This window comes from Rhinatrema bivittatum, chromosome 8, assembly GCF_901001135.1.
Source record: "Rhinatrema bivittatum chromosome 8, aRhiBiv1.1, whole genome shotgun sequence".
Lineage (NCBI taxonomy): Eukaryota > Metazoa > Chordata > Amphibia > Gymnophiona > Rhinatrematidae > Rhinatrema > Rhinatrema bivittatum.
The window spans coordinates 141825017-141847524 of NC_042622.1; the positions used below are offsets into that span (position 1 = coordinate 141825017).

At 45.6% G+C, this 22508-nt stretch overlaps 1 protein-coding gene across 4 annotated transcripts in view; it reads left to right on the forward strand.

Annotated features, from left to right (window-relative positions):
- The window catches only part of ZNRD2 (zinc ribbon domain containing 2), a 44613-nt gene that overhangs the window by 20146 nt on the left and 1959 nt on the right, over positions 1-22508 (forward strand). For 3 of the 4 annotated variants that reach the window (XM_029614936.1, XM_029614934.1, XM_029614935.1), the window contains exon 2: positions 21570-21721. In XM_029614936.1, the coding sequence (XP_029470796.1) occupies positions 21572-21721 (150 nt within the window). In that variant the 5' untranslated portion in view covers positions 21570-21571. Of the gene's footprint in view, positions 1-16337; positions 16471-21569; positions 21722-22508 lie in introns of those variants that run through there. The other variant, XM_029614933.1, reaches the window with a different exon arrangement.

A 22508-nucleotide genomic window follows, 5' to 3' on the forward strand; every position in this document is an offset into this window, starting at 1 on the left:
TGTGAAACTGTTCCGATACCGGCTGCCAACGAGATAGCAAAGCTTTCTGTAACGGTCGCATATGAGCAAAAGCCCAGGGAACTAGGTCGATGGTGGAAGCCATGGACCCTAAGACCTGCAGGTAGTCCCAGGCCGTTGGACGAGGCAGCGAGAGCAGATTCTGAATCTGGCCGATCAACTTGAAGAAGACCTTGCCCACTCGAGTGTCACGAGGAGAGCTAATACCTGATCCACCGCCTGTCTGCAAAGACCCTCCGACTTGGCCCTCACGAGCCAGTTGACCAGGTAGGGGTGGACTAGGATTCCTTCCCAGCGAAGGGCCGCCGCCGCCACCACCACCATGACCTTGGTGAAGGTGCGAAGTGCAGTCGCGAGGCCGAAAGGCAGCACCCAAAACTGGAAATCCCGGTTGAGGATGTGGAAGCGAAGATACTTCTGGTAATCGTGGTGAATCGGAATATGGAAGTACACCTCTGTCAAATCGAGCGAGGCGAGGAACTCTCCGGGGCGAACCGCGCCGATGACCGCTCGCAAGGTTTCCATGTGAAAATGTGAGATCTTGAGGGCCCGGTTGACCCTCTTGAGGTTTAAGATCGGCCGAAAAGCCCCGTCCTTCTTGGGAACCACAAAGTAAATAGAATACTGGCCTGCGCCTCGCTCCGCTTTCAGAACCGGGACAACTGCGCCCAAACTCAATAGTCTGACGAGAGTTTGCTCTACCGCTTCCCGCTTGAGCCGACCGCAGGGGGAGAATACAAAGAGATCTGGTAGGTCGCAATGTCGAGGACCCACTGGTCCGATGTAATTTTGACCCATTCCTCGAAGAAGAGGCGGCCGCCCAGAAAAGGGACCGAGGAATGGGTCGACTGAACTTCATTGTGTGGCAGGCTTAGGGGTGGAGCGCGAGGACTGGCCCCGTTTGCCTCATCTTATTCATGGCTCCTCCCGCTTACCTAGGAAAGATGGCTACCACCGCGTCTACAAGCCGACCTATTCCGGCGTCCCCGGAACGGCTATGGTGCTACCTCCCGCCATGCTCCTCCCAGGTATGTACTAGGGTGTGAGCGCATGCGCGTCACCCATGTCTTTATGCAACCCTTGGCGCAAACCTTGGGAGTGTTCCCCCTTACTGACGTCACGCCATCCGGGTACATAACATCTTCTATTTTGCTAGTTCGTTGAGTTAGCAAGGACTTTACTCCGGATACGTTCCGTTCCTGACTACGCTACTCTGCCGCTTCCGCTGGAAGCTCTCTCTCTGCCCTTCAAGGTAACTGCTAACCTGGGTACCTGCTCCTCGGGGGCCCTCTGCTTTATTTCAGGTGCCTTACAGGGAACAGGTACTCGCTCCTCGAGGGCCTGCTCTCCCTTCCTCAGTGCCTGCACTTACTTCTACAACCTGGTGGAATCGCCTATCTACAGCAAACAGCTACAGGTCTATCCAGTAAAGTGCAGCCGCGTTTACCCCGCTCTTAACCCGCATTCTACTCACTTTCCGGCCGCGTTAGCCCTTCCTGTGATCCACAACCCCCTTTAACCTACCCTTACCGCTTCCTAAGCGGCGAAACGACTTACTTTTTGCACCCCCCTCCGGACATCGGACGACCTCTCCTGCCTCCAGCTGCTCGCGAAGATGGACGCCTGCACAGCCGCTGAAGATGTGACGTCACATGCCGTGACGCTAAACGTCATTTGACGCTAAACGTCATTTGAAATGACAGATACCAGCGTGGCCGTGAATCGTTAGGCCCGCGCACCCAGGATACTGTATAGGCGCTCTATCCAGTAAAATGGGTTGCGCGGGCCTAACGCTTCACGGACGCTTCTTAGACGCAGCTTGCATTTGCAAGCTATTTACATACAGGATCCAGCGGTAGGTGAGCTGCACTGTGCGTGCGGCAACCGTGGGTGCACCGGGCACTAACGCAGCTCTTCCTACTGCTCGTTACTGGATAGACCTGCTAGTGAGTACACTAACTCTCAGTCTATCTCATCCACAGTACTTTCTTGCTGGGAAACCTGCTTCGGAACCTCCCAATACCAACGGGGTGAGAAAGGCTCCCTCTGCCGAGGTACCTGAGACTGCAACTACCAGACTGCCTCACTACTGCCACCTCTGGTGATACTCTTCAAAGCTGTCTTCAAAGCTGTTCGTGCGTTCTGAGTCTAGTCTAGTACTGTGGCTCCTCACGGAGCTCCTCCCCATGGGCGTGGTCATCTGCCCTAGTACCCAAGGATCCACCCAAACACCGCTCATTCATAACACCATGGGACAGCCATGGGGGCGACCATGGCCCCCAGTATTGCCAATCTTTATATGGCACATTTTGTATCACATTTTTTATATTCATCATCCATGTTCAATCAAGTCCACCACTGGTCACGATATATTGACAATATTTTTTTCATATGGGAGGGGAATAAGTCATCTCTTCAACTTTTCCTTAGATGAATAAATTCATTAGATAGCAACTTATATTTTGCTATACAATATCATTTTACAAATATGAATTTTCTTGATATACTCATCACCAAGAGACAGCAAAACCTTTAGAAAAAGTTTAAAAACCTGGCTCTTTAAACAAGCTTTTCAAAAAGAGAAGGGAGAATAGAAGCCAGGGATGAGCAAAGCATGAACAATTAAACAACCACACACACTGCAGAATCACTACGTATGTAGTTTTTAAAAGATAGCGCATCATCACTAAAGGACAAGTTACAATTATAAAGTTAGTTCTGTACTTAAAACTGAGATAGAGAGACATGGACATGATTCAACACATTTAACAATGAACATTGATCACAAACTATGTTACCGAACCTTATGGCACCTATGTAAATGGACAAATTGTAGTATCATTACTTTTTATGTGCCTTAATGTAAACCGTTGTGACGGTCCCCACCAAACGACGGTATAGAAAAGATTTAAATTAAATAAATAAACTACTAATCTTTTTCGCAAACCGACTGATAGGAATGTACTGCTGGATTTTTTCCAGTTATCATCCATACCAACACGAGGAGTTTACCTATAGGACAGTTTTTATGATTACGATGCTTATGCACAGAAAAAGTGGACTTCGAAATACAAGCACAACGATTGTTTCATAGATTACTCCAGCGGGGTTACCCTTTCAAAATTATAAAGCAAGCCTATAAAAGGGCGAAACATGCAGAAAGGCAATGGCTATTGCTAGATAATACTGACAATACATCAGTTACTCCTGTGGTATGCACGCTTCGATATTCCACCAAATCAAGGCGAATTGCATGTATTTTAAAACAACATTGATCAATTTTGAAAATTCACCCAGTTTTTTCAAGTCCATAGCAAAGGTAAAAATTTGCGAGACATGGTGGTTCATTCTTTTCTCCCATCAGGCAAAAGTATAAGTAATGATTGTCCTCTGGGACATTGGCCATGTAACAACTGTACTATGTGCCAACTCACTGCTTAGAGTACAACGTCGGCTTTGGGCATGTAGTCGATTGAATGAACTTCAATTAAAAGAAACAAAATAAGAAAAAATGGATTTTAGCTTGCACAGCTAAGTAACTTTTCCGGAATATTGTTAATCTGAATAAGCAAGATATTTATTTGGACACTTAGAACACATTTGGGTGAATTTTATTGATGCAAAAAGAAAAATTAATTTAAAATGACAGATGATTACAAAATACTGGCATAGTTACTGAATGTGTCTTGTCACAATATGACATGTGCCCTATTATGATGGTCATATCTTAAAAAAGATAAGATATAATTTTTGGTGAGCAAGTTATTCTTAGTGCTGTGGTTTCTGGACGTAACTTCCACTGACTGGATCTTTTTCCAGATACATGTAATTTTTGATACAGTCTGGAAATTAAGGAAGTGACAGGAGTGAGTGGGAATGAGAAGTGGATGACAAAAAGCAAGTTTGCTTACCGTAAACGGTGTTTCCGTAGATAACAGGATGAATTAGCCATGCTGTCTGGGAGCGTGCACACAACCGAAGTAGGCGGACTTTTCCTCAGTGAGTCACAGAGCTTTGACTCTGTGCGGCTGTGCAGTCATCTTCCCGCGCGAATGTACCTCGTCCTCTCAGTCTTTTTGTAGCTAAGCCAGAAGTAATATTGAAATTGTCCTTTTGTGACTGTCTAGGGAGGCGGGTGGGATCACACGGCTAATTCATCCTGCTATCTATGGAAACACCGTTTACGGTAAGCAAACTTGCTTTTTCCCATCGATAGCAGGGCTGAGTCCCAAGCTTCCGGGTTGTGTCCATGTAAGTATGTGTTAGTAGTTCAGGACACTAACCAGTAGAAGAAGTACAGACCTATCGGTGTTGAAGGTTTGACAAGACTGCTGAGCCCAGTGCTGCATCAGAGGCCGCTTGTTGCTGCAAGCAATAATGCGATATGAAAGTATGAATGGAGGTCCTAGTAGCTGCTTTGCAAATGTCCAGTAATGGAATCTTTTTTTAAGTGGGCAACCAATGCTGCGGTGGCCCGTATTTGGTGTGCATGAGGTTTCTTGTTGAGTTTAATTGAACGCTTGTCGTAGCAGAACTGAATGCATTGTGATAACCAACTGGCAATGGTTCTTTTAGAGATTGGTTGACCAGGGTCATTCGGGTTGAAGGAAAGGACGAGCTGAGAAGGTCTGGAAGGAGATTGAGTTATTTGTTTATAGTAAGCCAGTGCTCGTTTACAGTCTAGCGAGTGTAGGAGGCGTTCTCGCTCATTGTGATGAGGCTTTGGCATGAAGATTGGCAAAGTGATGGTCTGATTAAGATGAAAAGCAGATACCACCTTGGGAAGGAAGGTGGGATGAGGTTGAAGGGTAAATTTGTTGTGGTAAAACTCTAAGTAAGGAGGGTAGTGAACCAAGACCTGGAATTCACTCACTCTCCTAGCTGATGTGATGGCCACCAGAAATACAATTTTCCCAGGTGAGGTATTTTACGTGGCAAGTCTCTAAAGGCTCGAAGGGAGACATCATTAGCTGCTCTAGGATAATGTTAAGATCCCAGGGTACAGGTGGCTTTGTCACTGGCAGTCGAAGGTGAAGCATGTCTCGCATGAATCTGGAGATTAGAGGATGATTGGAAATGGGAAGGCCATTGTGAGGATGATGAAAAGCCACAATAGCACTGATATGCACTCGAACTGATGTGGTAGCCAGACCAGCTTAGTATAGAGAGTGGAGGTACTCCAGTAGATGTGTAGCAGTAGAGGAGAATGGATCTAGATCCTGTGGTTTGCACCATTCAGCATTTTCCTTCATAGTTGCGTCTGGTTGAAGGCTTTCTTGATGCTATAAGTATATCTTCTACCTGTGAAGATAGCCTGAGGTGGTTTAATATTTGCCTTTCAATCTCCATGCCGTCAGATGGAGGGATTGATGCATTGGATGGAGAAGTGAGCCTCCTTCCTGTGTAAGTAGTTGTTGGTGGGTCCCCAGAGGAATCAGTGGGCGTATAGAAAGCCGAATGAGATACGCCTACCATGGTTGTCTCGGCCAGGCTGGAGCTATGAGAATCATGTCTGCTATGTCTTGAATACATTTCTGAATAGTCCTTGAGATTAGAGGTATGGAAGGGTAGGCATACAGCAAGCCCTCTGTCCATAGAATGAGGAAGGAATCCTGGGCATATCGAATGCTGCTGGGGTAACTGGAGCAAAAGACGTGCTTGTCGGTTTTCCTCCGTGGCAAAGAGGTCGATTATTGGGAAGCCCCACTATTGTAAAATGGTGAGGGCTACCTCTCAATTTAAAGTCCATTTGTGTGGGTGAAAAACCCTGCTCAGGCGGTCCACCATGACGTTGACCAGACCCGGTAGGTAAGTGGCCTAAAGGGATATCTTGGCTGCGCTCGCCCAATGGAGTATCCGAAGTGCTTCTCATCAGAGAGTCTATGAACCGGACCCTCCTTCTTTGTTTATGTAAAACATAGTGACTTGGTTGTCTGTGTACACCATGAGGCGTTTCCCTTGGACTTGAGAGGAGAAGGTCTGTAGCGCTCTCCAGATTGCCCAGAGCTCTAGTAGGTTGATCTGTCAATTGGATTCCTCGGGGGACCACAATCCTTGAGTTTTGAGATTGGCCAGATGGGCTCCCCAACCCTTCCTGGAGGCATCTGTCTTGAGTATTAGATGATGAGGAGGTACTCTGAAGGGGGTGCCTGTGGATAGGTTGGTGGGAGAGAGCCACTATTGAATGTCTGTGATCATTGGTGTGGTTAGGTGTATCCTGGTTGTTAGCGGTTGCAGGAACTGAGATCATTGGTGTTTTAGGCCCCATTATAAGTGGCTCATGTGTAGTCTCGTGTGTGGTACCACATGAATAGCCACTGCCATGTGTCCCAACAGTTGAAGTATCTGATGTGCAGAGGTATGAGATTGGCTGCACAAACTTCACGCTAGGCCGGAGAGAGTCAGGAATCTGTCTTGTGAAAGGTAGGCCCTCTCTGCCACCGTATTGATGAGGGCCCCAATGAATTGTAGTGACTGGGTAGGTTGTAGATGCGATTTTTCGTAGTTTGTTAGGAAACCCAGGGTTTGAAGGCAATTGATCGTGCTTACTGTGTACAATATTTACTCTCTTCCTAAAACAGCTACAGGCCGATGCAATACCATGTGCTCAGGCTAGCACAAAGGTTAACCAGTGGTTGGATGCACATTTTGGACATGCATCCATAACCCCTGATGCAATAAGGGGATCAGCACATCAAAATTTGCTTCCAAACCAGGGCATCAACATGGCATTTACATTTATTTATTTATTTATTTATTTGTTCGGTTTTATATACCGTCATTCGGTGCAGCCATCATAACGGTTTACAAGAAACAAACATAAAATAGACAATTAAACATAGTTGCAAAAAATAACAGTGGGAGGGATAAAGGGAGGGGGAGAGGTTGGTGGTGGGAAAGGGAGGATAAGGAAATAAAGGGAACAGGAGATTAGCTATTAGCTATTACCTGTATTGCTCCATGGTGAGACCGCACCTTGAATACTGTGTACAATTCTGGTCGCCGCATCTCAAAAAAGATATAGTTGCGATGGAGAAGGTACAGAGAAGGGCAACCAAAATGGAATGGAACAGCTCCCCTATGAGGAAAGGCTAAAGAGGTTAGGGCTGTTCAGCTTGGAGAAGAGACGGCTGAGGGGGGATATGATAGAAGTGTTTAAAATCATGAGAGGTCTAGAATGGGTAGATGTGAATCGGTTATTTACTCTTTCAGATAATAGAAAGACTAGGGGGCACTCCATGAAGTTAGCATGTGGCACATCTTTAAAAAAGCCTTCACTAAAGAGTGTGGAGGGTAGAGAATGAAAGTACAGGGTAATGCAGATGAGAATGAATTTACTCAATCCTACATTTAAGAAGTAATATTTCAAAGCGATAGTAACTCAATAATATACCTGGACTTGACCAACATTACTCAAATAATGATTTTATTTATGAAATTGTAACCGAACTTTATTGGCACCTGTTAGAATGTACGATATCCTACATTTACTTACCTTAGTCTATGTGCCTATTTGTAAACCGTTGCGATGGTATATAACTTAGCGACGGTATAGAAAAGTTTTTAAATAAATAAATAAACATTTAAAACTAATCGGAGAAAGTTCTTTTTCACTCAACACACAATTAAACTCTGGAATTTGTTGCCAGAGGATGTGGTTAGTCAGTTAGTATAGCTGTGTTTAAAAAAGGATTGGATAAGTTCTTGGAGGAGAAGTCCATTACCTGCTATTAATTAAGTTGACTTAGAAAATAGCCACTGCTATTACTAGCAACAGTAACATGGAAAAGGCTTAGTTTTTGGGTACTTGCCAGGTTCTTATGGTCTAGATTGGCCACTGTTGGAAACAGGATGCTGGGCTTGATGGACCCTTGGTCTGATCCAGTATGGCATGTTCTTATGTTCTCTCATAGAGTAGTCGGGTCTGATGCTACCAGAAGCCAGAGGTCCAGATAGGGGAAGATCTGGATTGATTGTTGTCTAAGATGAGCCACCACTACTGCTAAACATTTCATAAACAACCTCGGGGCTGAGGACAGGCCAAAGGGTAGGACTTTGTACTGATAGTGTCTGTTCTGAACTCGAAAACAGATGTAGCACCAGGAGGAGGGGTGCATGGGTATATGTGAGTATGCCTCCTTCAGGTCGATGGAACACATCCAGTCGTTGGGTTGCAGGAGGCAGGATGTTTCTGAGAGAGGTCATCTTGAACTTCTCTTTCTGAATATGTTTGTTGAGGTTCCGTAAGTCTAGAATGGGATGAAGACCCCCTGACTTTTTTGGAATGAGAAAGTATTGGGAATAGAATCCCTTACTCCGTTGTTGATGTGGAATCTTTTGATTTGTAGTAAAAGGCTTGAGATTTCTGTCCGGAGTGATGGTAACCTGGACAATGTACTTTGAAGAGGGGTTACATGAGGAAGGGACGGAACAGCTATGAAATTCAGGCGATAACCTTCTCGGATGATCTCAAGAACCCAGCGATCTGAGGTAATTGACTCCCAATTGCTGTAAAAATATTGGAGGTGACCTCCTATAAAAGGCGGTGGTGGTGGCTCGATAAGACTCAAAAAGTAGGCGGCTGTTTTTGCAGAGCTGCCGGGCTTTGCCTAGGCTATCTCTGTTGACGTGGATGTCCCCATGACTGTTGGGGTTGACTTGAGGGTCTTGGTTAACTGTAATGTGGCGACCAATACGTAGGAAAAGGTCGGAACTGTCCTCTCGGGAAGGACCTTCGTTTGAAGGAAAGGTAAAACCTTTGAGACGCTGTGTGATGTTCCGAGGGGGAAGTAAGAGAGAGCACTGCAGTACTTTGCTCTTTTAGGTGGGAAACAGTTTCCCCAAACTTGTCGCTGAACAAGTTATCTTCCCTGCAAGGTATGTCCGCTAGTTTGTCATGGACATCGTCGCAAATCGCGCTTGCCCTCAACCAGGCAAGGCATCGTGCAGCGATGGCAGCTGAAGACCTCACAGAGGATTCAAATGCTTCATAAATTGACTGAAGCAGATGGCGTAGACCCTCTTCCATATCCAGGAAGGGCTGTGGCAAGGTGTCATGAGCTGAGAGACAAACTGGATGCAAATTCTGTAGACACTCGTACAAGTACTGCGTCATGTAGAATTGATGGTGGTGGATTTTGGTAGACAACATGGAAGCATGATAAACTCTATGTCCAAAGTCATCTAAGTATTTATGATCCTTACCGGGAGGTGCATTCGTGTGAAGTTTCGACCATTTTGCCTTTGCCAACACAGACTCCACCACAATAGAGTTGTGCGGTAGTTGGGTCGAGTCATAGATGGGTGAGTTCCTCATTCGAAATTTTAGATCCGTCTTTCGTGATGCAGCCATGGTTGAAAAAGGGGTTTCCCACACCTTTTGGAGGACTCCGTCCAAAACTGGATGGGGCGGTAAAGCCATTGGTTCCGGTGGCATCTCAAAGATTTTTAATATGCCTAGCACCTCACTCCATGGATCCGGAGTTTTTCCAGTCTCTACGTTAAGTAGATTTCCCACTTTTTCAATGACCTTCGCATAGGCGAGGTCCTCTGGTGGTGAATAGGGTTCTGGTAATCCCTCTGGTGGATCTGAGGGCATGCCTGTAGAGGAACTTGGAGATGATGTGGACGAGATTTGCGAATCTGGGCTGCGTGGAGGAACTGGAGCCGGAGACAGAAGGTTGGCTGGGTCAGTTGGTCTAGGAGGGGTTGTCGTCGGTGGTGAAGCCGCTGGAGACGATATATATGTTTTTGTTAAATATTTTCTCTGTGCAAAATGTCAAGTAAAGGTACAGGTTATGAAAAATATAGAATCAGGGTCTTGCCTCAGCTTTTAATACTGGTCTGTATTGTCCCTCATCAGGTTTCATAACTGGCCTGATGGGAGAATACCATATATTTTGCTGCTATACTGAGAAATTACTACTTACCTGATAATTTTCTTTTCTTTAGGACAGACAGATGAATCCAGAACCAGTGGGTTATGCACTTCTCCCAGCAGATGGAGACAGGGCAAAGCTGACATCACAGTATATATACCCCTGCAATGACATCAGCCTGCCAGTATTATCTGCAAAAGACAACTGTGGACAGACTAGCAAAAAACTTGATTAATAACAAATAACCATTCCAGTACTCAGCCAACAGGAAACACTGAGCTCAGACAAAGAATGTATTAACACTAGTTTAGGAACTGGATTAACATCAGTACCCCCTGGAACACATAGCCATGCAGGAGGACCATAACACAATCATTTAGCAGCCAAGGGCAGGAAGCTGGATTCATCTGTCTGTCCTAAAGAAAAGGAAATGATCAAGTAAGTAGTTATTTCTTAGCATCCAGACTGATGAATCCAGAACCAGTGAGATTTACCCAAGCCTCTCCGGAATAGGGCGGGAGGCTGCCCACGGTCCAGTCAAAAGTGCACGTGCAATGGCTGCGTCTTTCCGGGCCTACATATCCAGACAATAATACCTGGAAAAAGTGTGTAAGGAGGACTACATTGCAGCTCGGCAAATGTCGACGGAAGACAACAATCTAACTTCTGCCCATGACACTGGCTGGGCCCTAGTGGAATGAGCCCTATCCTGACTAGGCAACAGCTGTTCAGTGTCCACATACGCGGCCGTGACTACCTCCTTAATCCAGCGAGCCATTGTAGCCCTCGGAACCACCATGGAGGACAAACAGGTGATCCGTCTCCCTCAGAGGTCTAGAAATATCCAGATCCCTCACGATATATCTCAACATCCAAGGGTCGAACAGGCGATATTCCTCCGCGTCTCTCTCCCTATTTAGAGACGGCAGGGAAATGGACCTATTTAAGTGAAAATGCAAGACCAAAAAGGAAGGAATAGTAAGCAGCTGTATTGGCCATGGAGACACTTGAAGGAACGACTCCCAGCAAGACAAAGCCTGCAGCTCGGATACTCTATGCGCAGAACAAATCGCCACAAGAAACACCACTTTCAAGGTCAGTAATTGGAAGGAAAGGTTATGTATCGGTTGAAATGTAGGGCCTGCTAAAAATCCAAAACCAGATTAAGACTCCACAAGGGCACTAGTAACCGCAAGGGAGGACGAAGATGTTTCATTCCTTTCAAGAAACGGGCCACATCTGGATGAGCCAACAAGGGTCCACCATTCACCTGACCCCTGAAATAGGCAACAGCTGCTGTCTGTACCTTTAAGGAATTTAAGGGCCAATTCAATCCATCCTGCAAAAATTCCAAAATGAGCGGGATGTTAACGAGGAAGAACCCCTCGATCTTCACACCAAGCCTCAAACACTCGCCAAACCTGCACATAGGCTAAGGAAGTGGAGAACTTTCTAGCTTGTAGCAAGGTGGCAAACACTGCAGTAGAATATCCACACTTCAGCGAGCAAACCCTTTCAAGGGCCATATCCAAAGACAAAATCGAGTTGGATCTTTATGAAGAATAGGCCCCTGCCACAACGGATCCCTGTGCGCCAGAAACCAGAGGGGTGAAGTCTACCAGGAGCCTTCGCAGATCCGCATACCACGGTACACTGGGCCAATCTGGTGCCACCAGAAGTACCATCCCTCTGTGATTCTCGACCCTCCGAACCCTTCTGCCCAACATGGGCCCTTGGGGAAAAGCATACAACAGCTTGAACTCTGGCCATTCCTGCATGAAAGCATCGATGCCCAATAACTTTGGATCTCCCTTGTGACTAAAGAGCCGAGGAGCCTTCACAAAGTGAGAAATCGCCAGCAGGTCCAGAAACAGAAGGCCCCAGCGATCCACTATTAGCTGAAACGCCTTGTCTGCCAATACCCATTCTCTTGGGTCCAGACTCTGCCTGCTGAAAAAGTCTGCTCTTACATTGTCTTTTCCTGCAATATGCGAGGCTGAGATCTCCTGAAGATGCATTTCCATCCATTCTATAAGTTGGTCTATTTCCTGCGACACTTGCTGGTTCGTGGTTCCTCCCTGCTGATTGATGTAGGCCACTGTCATTGCATTGTCCGACATTATCCAACTGCTCGTCCCTGCAATCTGTCACTGAACTGCAAGCATGCCAACTGGACCGCCCGGGCTTCCAGCCGATTGATGTTCCAGAGGGATTCTTCTGCACTCCAGCATCCTTGCCTGTCAGTTCCTGACAGTGAGCTCCCCAACCCTGGAGGATCGCATCTATCGAGAGTACTAGCTAGTCCGGTGACTTTAGGGAAACCCCCTTTCTTAGATGATCTGCTTGTAACCACCACTGTAGTTGAGAGCAGATCTTCATAAGCAGGTGGAGCCGAATCAAATAGTCCTGAGAGTGTGGGCTCCAACGAGACAGCAGGGAGTGCTGAAGAGGACGCATAGGCACTCTCACCCACGGCACCACTTTCATCATCAATCCAAGCAACTGAAGATAGGACCACACTGTGGTCATCAACAGACACACCTGCGCCAAGCAACTTCTAAATATGACTCTCTGACAAGAAAACCCTACCTTGCTTTGTGTTGAACCGAACACTGAGATATTCTAGCGAGTGAGATAGGTGAAGACTGCTCTTGGCCAGGTTCACCACCCAACTGAGCTCCTGCAACAAGGAGATCTCCTTGTGTGACACCAGGAGACTCTCTTTCAGAGACTTGGCGCTAATCAGCCAGTTGTCCAAGTACAGGTGTACCAGAATCCCATCCTTTCTTAACTCTGCCGCCACACCCAGAACCTTGGAAAAAGTTTTGGGCGCGGTGGCCAATCCAAAAGGCAGCACTTGAAACTGATAATGACATCCCAAAACCATGAATCGCAGAAAACATTGGTGCTCTAGCCATATGGGAATATGCAGGTATGCCTCGGACAGATCCAAGGAGGTCAGAAACTCCCCCGATTGCAAGACCATTATCACTGAGTGCAAGGTTTCCATATGAAAATGAGTCACCCGCAAATGACGGTTAACCCCTTTGAGATCCAGGATGGGAGGAAAAGAGCCCTCCTTCTTGGGCACAACAAAATAAATGGAATATTGGCTCTTATTTTCTTGAGACATGGGCACTGGAACCACAGCCCTGACTGAGGAGCCTTGACAATGTACACTCCACTGACTGCCTCTTCTGTGGGGAGTGGCAAGGAGATGCCGTGAACACGTCCAGAGGAACACTGCAAAATTCCAGTGCATATCCATCTCGTATTGCCTCCAAGACCCACTGGTCTGAAGTGATCTTGACCCACCTCTGATAAAAGAGAGAAAAGCGACCCCTTATCTCCTGTTCCCGGAGGTGGGTCGGCACACCTTCACTGAGAGCCTCAAGGGGGCACCACTACCCAAGCCTGTGTCCCGTCTGGGCAGAAAGGACTGAGACTTACCAAAAGGTCAAGTCCTCTGAAAGGCTGCTCCTCTGTAGGGTCGAAAATGCTTGGATCCTCTACCATGACCTCTCATGCTAAAGGAGCACAGCATCCGCTTCTTATCCTCTGGCATCTGAGGAACCGGGGACTCGCCCCACTTATTGGCCATTTTCTCCAACTCACTCCCAAACAAGAGCAAGCCTTTAAAGGGCAACTTTGTAAGGTTAGCCTTGGAGGTCACATTGGCCAACCAATTTCTCAGCCATAACTGATGTCTAGCTGCTATCACCGAAGCCACCCCTCTGGCTGAGGTATGGACCAATTCGTAGCCTGCTTCTACCAAAAAGATGGCTGCTGGTTCCATCACTGCCCTGGAATTCACACCAGATTCAGCGACCTCCTGAGATAAATAAACAGGAGTGAGTCACCAGGGAACAACAAGAAGCTATTTGCAAAGTCATTGCCACTGCTTCAAAAGCTTGCTTAAGGATGGCATCAATCCTTCTATCGTGTGCATCCTTCAAGGCCACTCCTCCCTCCTCGGGGATAGACATCCACATGGTGACGGCACACACAAGCGCTTCCACTTTCAGAAAACGCAACTGCTCTTTTGCAACTGGATCCAGGGGGTACAAGCCTTCCAAGTCTCGTCTCCCTTTGAAATTAGCCTTGAATGGCCTCCATAACAGGGAAAAAACAAGACGCTTTGTTCAAAGAAATCAAAATGGGATTTTTCTTTGGTTCAGACATAGATTCAGCCCCCAGGACTCCCAGCATCTTTAATGTCTGGGAAATCAGAGCAAGTAACTCATCTCTATGAAAGAACCGCAACACAGTCATATGCAGTTCCAATCCTGGAGGAATTTCCCCGTCCTCCAGGGAGTAAGTATCAGTTTCATCATTCATGCCATCTGGGTCCCTATCACGAAGACTGACTGCTGATCTAGGTGTACTTTGACACTTAACCACAGCACCCAGCATGCTGGAGGTACCACTTGCAACTCTGACCTGGCAAGATTGGGCAGGGCCAAGGACTGTACCTGAAGGGAAGGTTGCAATCCTTGAAAAAAATTCAACCCAAGAAAAGGCAGAATGAGCCATGCCAAAACCAGGAGGCACCTGTCCTGTGCCCACTGAACTACCTTCCCCTGCTGACAAACCAATTAAGGGAGCTCCAAGGACAGGCGCCTAGTCTGACATGTCTTTACCCAAACCCTCATCAGGCTGGGAAAATCCGGGCTTAGTAAAATCAGATGAAGGCAATTCTGCTTCAGCCTCCAAGCAGTGCTGGCACACGTTAGAAAGGGATACCCGAATATGACAAGCAGCACAGAGGGTAAGGTGCTTCGGTTTCTTAGCTAGAAGCACCATCAGTCTGTCAGTATGCTTAACAGGCAACTGAAAGGTGTTAACCCAGCTGAATTCGTGCTGTAAAAAATAGACATCCAAAGTTTAGGTGTCCAAAATTTAAGCGTACAACCCTGTGCCTCGATGAGTGCCTTCAATGCCACCCAGATTGTGCGTACAGGAAAGCGTGTGCCTAATTAGACACCACTAATGACTGGACATCCAAGCAGGCGTCCAACTAAACATCCAAAAACTGGGCGCAGAACTTGATGCAGTCGCATGAAGTCACAGTCCTGAAGAGGGCAGCCTAACGCGGCCTACTACGCTGTGCACAGAGAAAAGCCTAATAGTGGGGCCTAGCCCAAAAGAGCTATTCAACCTGCCAAGCTATCCATGTCCCTTAAACTCCCTTGGAGGCGGGAACGAACGTCAGATCGGTGTGCTGAACATGGAGACCAGAGGAAGGAGAAAGCCCTACAAAAAAAACCCTCCTTCGCTGTTTTTTTTTGGGGGGGGGGGGGGGTTAAGCTTTACCTGAGCTCAGCCCATCCCAGCTGCATACAGAGTCGGTCTCCAGTTGCGGGGAGGGAGGGCATATACCGTCACCACTGCACTTGGCTTCCTGCACCACTACCTTTCAGCTGTTTCAACACCCAAATCCACATTGCCTAAAAAACTAGTTACAGGAACAAGGAACTCATCTGAGGGACTACGGAAATCATTTCAGGAATTCTCATCTGGGGGAGGGGCCATTTGGTAATTCGTTACACTGCAGGAGAGTGGGGTGAATTGAATTTCCTTCTTTTTTTTTTTCTCCTAAAACTTAAAGCAATCTCCAGTAGGGAGATGCACATCCACCATCTGCTGGAGATGAATACTGGTGAGCTGATGTCACTGCAGGGGTATATATATATTGTGATGTCAGCTTTGCTCCATCTCCATCTGCTGGTAGATGTGCATAACCCACTGGTTTTAGATTAATTTGCCTGGATGCTAAAAAATAGCTGTTTCTCCTTTTCCCCCTAGGAGTATAAAGAGTTTTTCCTGCTCATTCTTTTGTGGAAAGTCTTTGATTTTCTCTGGGAAATGTGCATCTCTTCTATCTTTGTAGCATGCACAGCTAGGAAGAAATGTATTTCTGTTTCTCCAGTGTTAGGTTGTATTGCATGGCTTTTTCGGGTTGCCAGTGTAGGCTTGGGAGGGACTGCCTCTGCCATTCCATACAGACATGGAGCTGTATAGTATCTCTACCTGAGAACAGAACAATGAAATCACTTTTTTTTTGGGGGGGGGGGGGGAAGAAGGGCTTGTCTTGGCCTTCTTGATCGCTTGCCCCATTCGAAACGGGTTGTCATCTCTTCAAAATAAATTTGAAGAGACTGATTCAGTCCTGTTTTTACCCCAGTATATGCAGGAATTGTAGCTCCGAATTCCTTATGCAGCTACTACATCTCCCAGCATGCAACGAAACAAAACCAAGCTTGGATTACCCTCTCTGGGTTGATGTGAGTGAGGTGATGCCAGCTGCACTAAACCGGCCATTTGTGAAGTACTCTGAATAATATTTAGAGCCGTCCTTTATTCTCCTCTAAAGAGCTGCACCGGAACTAATTCGCACATGATGCGTTTCCCAACCGGACTGGCCCGTTCATATTCGTTCCGTTGTTTTTTTTTTTTTACGCTGTAGCGTCGCTTCCCTTCCAACAAATAGCGGAGGTGCCCTGTAACGTCACTTCCCGACGACAGAAGGTGGGCGGGGCAGCCGGGTGCTGCTGCGGCATGGCATTGAATGCAGGTATTGTCGGTCACGAAGAGGAAAGGGGTGAGGGAGAAGAGGGAAAAGAGCTGGGGAGGATCAGTATGAAATAAGGGGAGAGAAGGGAAAAGGAGCGTGGTTGAGCTTCGTAGGATGTCATCCTGAAACTCTTCCCATCTCCTCTCTCTGGGACCTCATGGGATAGAGAGGATTGACAGATATCTTGCCTCTTGGTGTGAGTTGGAGAGAGAGGAGGAAAAGTGGTTTATTAAAACCCTTCCCATCCCCCTTCTAGTTTTGTGGGACCTTCACGGAGAAGAGGGAAAAGGTTGTTGGATACACCAACTGTAATGGGGAAGTGGAGCGAGAGAGTATTAAAATGGTCTGGAAATCAGCAGCACCAGGCTTTGGGATCCATGGATTCAGATAACTTTATTGGCATGACATCCTCTCAGTGCTTCCACAATCCAGTGGGAGCACTGAGATGAGAGGATCACCTTGCTGGTGGCTGGAAAAAAATCAGTAAGTGCTGCTTGGAGAAATTTTTAAAACTTAAAATTATTGGGGAGAAGTAAACTATTGGGGTATATTATTTAGTGTGTTCATGTGTTTTATTTTAAATAGTCAGGAAAATCAGGTAGCAAACAGAAGTTTGTGTGTTTGTATTTCCCAACCCCCAGCTCATCCTTTAATTTATAGGCAGGTGGTACTTTCACACTTAAAAAAAAATCATCAGTCTTTTAAATTAAACTCAGAAATTCCCCACACTTTATCAAAAGTTTGGTCATTCCCTTGTAGGTCACTACCAGATATATAGTGAATACACTAATACATTTAAAAGACCCTAATTGTATGCAATCCTATACTCATAGCAACCTAAAACTTAACTAGGAACTGAACAAATTTAAGATGAAGGCAGCAGTCAAGCAGCAAGAGGAGGGGGCCCTTCCAGTCTTCTGCAGTGAATGTCACATGTATGATTTTTTTACCTGGCTATGAGAAGTTGTATGTGTGCATCCGAAGCAAAGAGCTCCTGTCTCTCAGACAACGAGTCTGATCTCTGTAGGCTAGAATGGCAGACCTGGAGGAGCTGAGGCAGACAGAGAGGTATATAGATGAGACCTTCAGGGACATAGTAGCCAAGTCTCGACTCCAGTTGGGCATACCTGGTGCTGCTTTGGAGGAAGAAGGTCTCATGATCAGAGAGCATCAACTTGGTGCAGCAGGAAAGGATCCTGTAGCAAGGACCTGTGCTCCAGGTGGTGCATCATCCTCTCGCACCAAGGATGTGTCTCCCAGGGCTTCTGCCAAGGAGAAAAGAGTTAGGTCGGCTGACATAGTTGGTGATTTGATTTATTAGGAATGTAGACAGCTGGGTGGGTAGTGGGCATGAGGACTGCCTGGTAAGATGCCTACCTGGTGCAAAGTGGTAGACCTCACACGTCACTTAGGATTTTAGACAGTGCTGGGGAGGAGCCGGCTGTCATGGTACATATGGAGACCAACGACATAGGAAAATGTGGGAGGGAGGTTCTGGAAGCCAAATTTAGGCTCTTAGGTAGAAAGCTGAAATCCAGAACCTCCAGGATGGCATTCTCTGAAATGTTCCCTGTTCCATGCACAGGTCCTCAGAGACAGGCAGAGCTCCAGAGTTTCAATGCGTGGATGAGACAATGGCGTAGGGAAGAGGGATTTAGTTTTGTAAGGAACTGGGGAACCTTTTGGGGAAGGGGGAGTCTTTTTTTTGAAGGGATGGGCTCCACCTTACCCAGGGAGGAACCAGACTCCTGGCGCTAACCTTTAAAAAGGAGAGAGCAGCTTTTAAACTAGAACAAAGGAGAAAGCAGACAAGTCGCTCAGCAGCACATGGTTTGGAGGGAGGCATCTTCAAAGGATACTAATGAAGCATTAGAGTTAGGGCATCCCAGACAGGTTCCAATAATAAAAAAAAGAAGTACAAGTGCCTGTAATTTAAAAACTCACCTGTGCTAAAAGATTCCAATTTATCCCTTACAACTGAAAAGCAGAGTGTTAATACAAACAAAAAATATACTTTCAAATATTTGTATGCTAATGCCAGAAGTCTAAGAAGTAAGATGAGAGAATTAGAGTGTATAGCAGTGAATGATGACATAGACTTAACATCTGAGACATGGTGGAAGGAGGATAACAAATGGGACAGTGCTATACTGATGAACAAATTATATCGCAATGACAGAGAGGAGCATCTTGGTGGTGCTTTATGTCCGGGATGGCATAGAGTCCAATAGGATAAACATCCTGCATGAGACTAAAGGCACAATTGAATCTTTATGGGTAGAAATCCCTTGTGTGTTGGGGAAGAGAATAGTGATAAGAGTTTATACTACTGTCCACCTGGTCAAGATGGTGAGACAGACAGTGAAATGCTAAGAGAAATTAGAGAAGCTAAACAAATTGGTAGTGCAGTAATAATGGGAAATTTGAATTACCCCCAATATTGACTGGGTAAGTGAAACATCAGAGCATGCTAGAGAGATAGAGTTCTTGGATGGAATAAAAGAAGGTTTTATGGAGCAATTGGTTCAGGACCTGATGAGAGAGGGAGCAATTTTAGATCTTATTCTCAGTGGAGCACAGGATTTGGTGAGAGGAATGGTGGTGGGGCTGCTTGGCAATAGTGATCATAATATGATCAAATTTGAATTAATGACTGGAAGAGGAACAGTAAGCAAATCCACGGCTCTAGTGCTGAACTTTCAAAAGGGAAACTTTGATAAAATGAGAAAAATAGAAAAAATACATAAAAGGTGTAGCTACAAAGGTAAAAAGTGTGCAGCAGGCGTGGCATTGTTAAAAAAAACAACAACAAACAAACAAACAAACAAAAAACCATCCTAGAAGCATAGACCAGATGTATCCATGCATTAAGAAAGGTGGAAGGAAGGCAAAATGATTACCGGCATGGTTAAGAGGGTGAAGTAAAAGAGGCTATTCTATCCAAAAGATCTTCATTCAAAAATTGGAAAAAGGATCCATCAGAAGAAAATAGGATAAAGCATAAGCATTGACAAGTTAAATGTAAGACATTAAGACAGGCTAAGAGAAAATCTGAAAAGAAGTTGGCCATAGAGGCAAAAACTCACAATAAAAACTTTTAAAAATTATATCAGAAGCAGAAAGCCTGCAAGGAAGTCAGTTAGACCGTTGGATGATCAAGGGATTAAAGGAGCACTTAGAGAAGATAAGGCCAATGCAGAAAGATTAAACAATTTCTTTGCTTCAGTGTTTACTGAAGATGATATTGGAGAGATACCCGTTCCGGAGAAGGTGTTCATTGGTAATGATTCAGATGGACTGAACCAAATCATGGTGAACCTGGAAGATGTGGTAGGCCTGATTGACAAAGTGAAGAGTAGTAAATCACCTGGACCGGATGGTATACACCCCAGGGTTCTGAAAGAACTAAAAAATGAAATTTCAGACCTATTAGTAAAAATTTTGTGACCTATCATTAAAATCATCCGATGTACCTGAAGATTGGAAGATGGCCAATGTAACCCTGATATTTAAAAAGGGATCCAGGGGTGATCCGGCAAACTATAGACTGGTAAGCCTGACTTCAGTGCTGGGAAAAATTGTGGGAACTGTTATAAAGAATAAAGTCACAAAACATTTATATAGACATGATTTGATGGGACACAGCCAGCATGGATTTACCCAAGGGAAGTCTTACCTCACATGTCTCCTACATTTTTTTGAAGGGGTGAATAAATGTGGACAAAGGTGAACCGGTAGATGTGGTGTATTTGGATTTTCAGAAGGTGTTTGACAAAGTCCTGCAGGAGAGGCTTCTAAGAAAGCTCCTATCCCATAACTTTTTAGCTATGTCCTTTTGTGGATTGCAAGTTGGTTAAAAGACAGGAAACAGAGAGTGGGATTAAATTGTCAGTTTTCACAGTGGAAATGGAAAAACATTTATAAATGATCTGGAGAGGGGTACAATGAATGAGGTGATCACATTTGCTGATGACATAAAATTATGCAGAGTAGTTAAATCTCAAGCGGATTGTGATGAATTGTAGGAGGACCTTGTGAGATTGGTTGATTGGGCTTCCAAATGGCAGATGAAATTTAATGTGGACAAGTATTTGGATTTTCCCACTTTCCCTATATGCAAAGTGATGCATATAGGGAAAAATAACCCTTACTACAGTTGTACAATGTTAGGTTCTATCTTAGGAGTTACCACCCAGGAAAGAGATCTAGGAATCATAGTGGAAAATACATTGAAATCCTCGGCCCAGTGTGCTGTGGCGATCAAAAAAGCAAACAGAATGTTAGGAATTATTAAGAAAGGAATGGAAAATAAAACAGAGGATGTCATAATGCCTCTGTATCGCTCCATGGTGAGAACGCACCTTGAATACTGTGTTCAGTTCTGGTCACTGCATCTCAAAAAGGATATATCTACACTGGAGAAAGTGCAGAGAAGTGTGACCAAAATAATGGGCATGGAAAGGCTAAAGAAATTAGGGCTGTTCAGTTTGGAGAAGAGATGACTTAGGGAGGATATGATAGGAGTCTACAAAATCATGAAAGGACTTGAACAATTAATGTAAATTTGGTTATTTACTCTCAGATAATAGAAGGACCAGGGGGCACTCCATGAAGTTAGCAAGTAGCTCATTTAAAACAAATCAAAGTAAATTCTTTTTCACTCAGCAAATAAACTCTGGAATTCATTGCCAGAGGATGTGGTTACAACAGTTAGTGTAACTGGGTTTAAAAAAGGTTTGGATAAGTTCCTAGAGGATAAATCCATAAACTGCTATGACAGTAATTAATAAACAATAGTAGCTTGTGATTTATTTAATGTTTGGGTACTTGTGACTTGAGTTGGCCACTGTTAGAAACAGGATGCTGGGCTTGATGGACCCTTGGTCTGACCCAGTATGGCATATCTTATGATCTTATGTATTTGCCAAAGTAAGAGAGCGAGAGAGAAGGGTAAGAAAAGAAACTAGCAAGTTATAAAAGAATAATATGGCACTCTTAGCACAACAAAGAGCACAGCCACCCTGCTTCAGGAAAACAAACATGACATATGTGTGGAGCAGCATGTATACGTTTTCTCACTTCTCTGCCTTCTTCTCCAGCGATGGATGATTGCGAATGGGAGCCACCCTCGGAGGCAGAGATGAAAGTGATCCAGGCAAGGCGGGAGCGGCAGGATAAAATCAGCAAGCTGATGGGAGAGTATCTGTTGAAGGGATACCGCATGCTGGGGGAGTGCTGCCAGGAATGCGGGGTGAGTGCTTGGGGCAGAAGGCATATTGCATGCTGGGGTAGTGCTGCTAGGTGCACAGGATGAGTGCCCAGGACAGGGATGGCATGCTTTTGTATTATTGACTAATTACCAGTGTGTGTACTGAAGCACAGGGGGATAGAGTATTTTCTCCAGGGTCTCATGCAGCAAGTCAGTGACAGAGCAGGGATTAGAATTAAGGCCTAGGGAAATAAAGTGCCTTACCCTGTAACATACTTACAGGCCGATTCAGTAAAGTCCGCGGGAGAGCGGACGAACGCCCGCTCTCCCGGCGCGCGCGATTCAATATTTAAATTAGGTGGTGCGGTAGAAACAGGCAAAAGGAGGCGCTAGGGACACTAGTGCGTCCCTAGCGCTTCCTTTTAGCCCGGAGCAGCGGCTGTCAGTGGGTTTGACAGCTGGGGCTCGGAAACCGGACGCCGGCAAAATTGAGCATCCAGTTTTCGACCCGACAGCCACCGGCCTGTTTTAAATTTTTTCTTTTTTTTTTTTTTTTTTTTTTTTTTACCCTTCGGGACCTCCGACTTAATATCACCATGATATTAAGTCGGAGGGTGCACAGAAAAGCAGTTTTTACTGCTTTTCTGTGCATTTTCCCAGTGCCGGCAGAAACTAGCGCCTACCTTTGGGTAGGCGCTAGTTTCTTAAAGTAAAATGTGTGGCTTGGCTGCACATTTTACTTTCTGTATCGCGTGGTAATACCTAATAGCGCCCTCAACATGCATTTGCATGTTGAGGACGCTATTAGGTGCCACGGGTTGGACACATG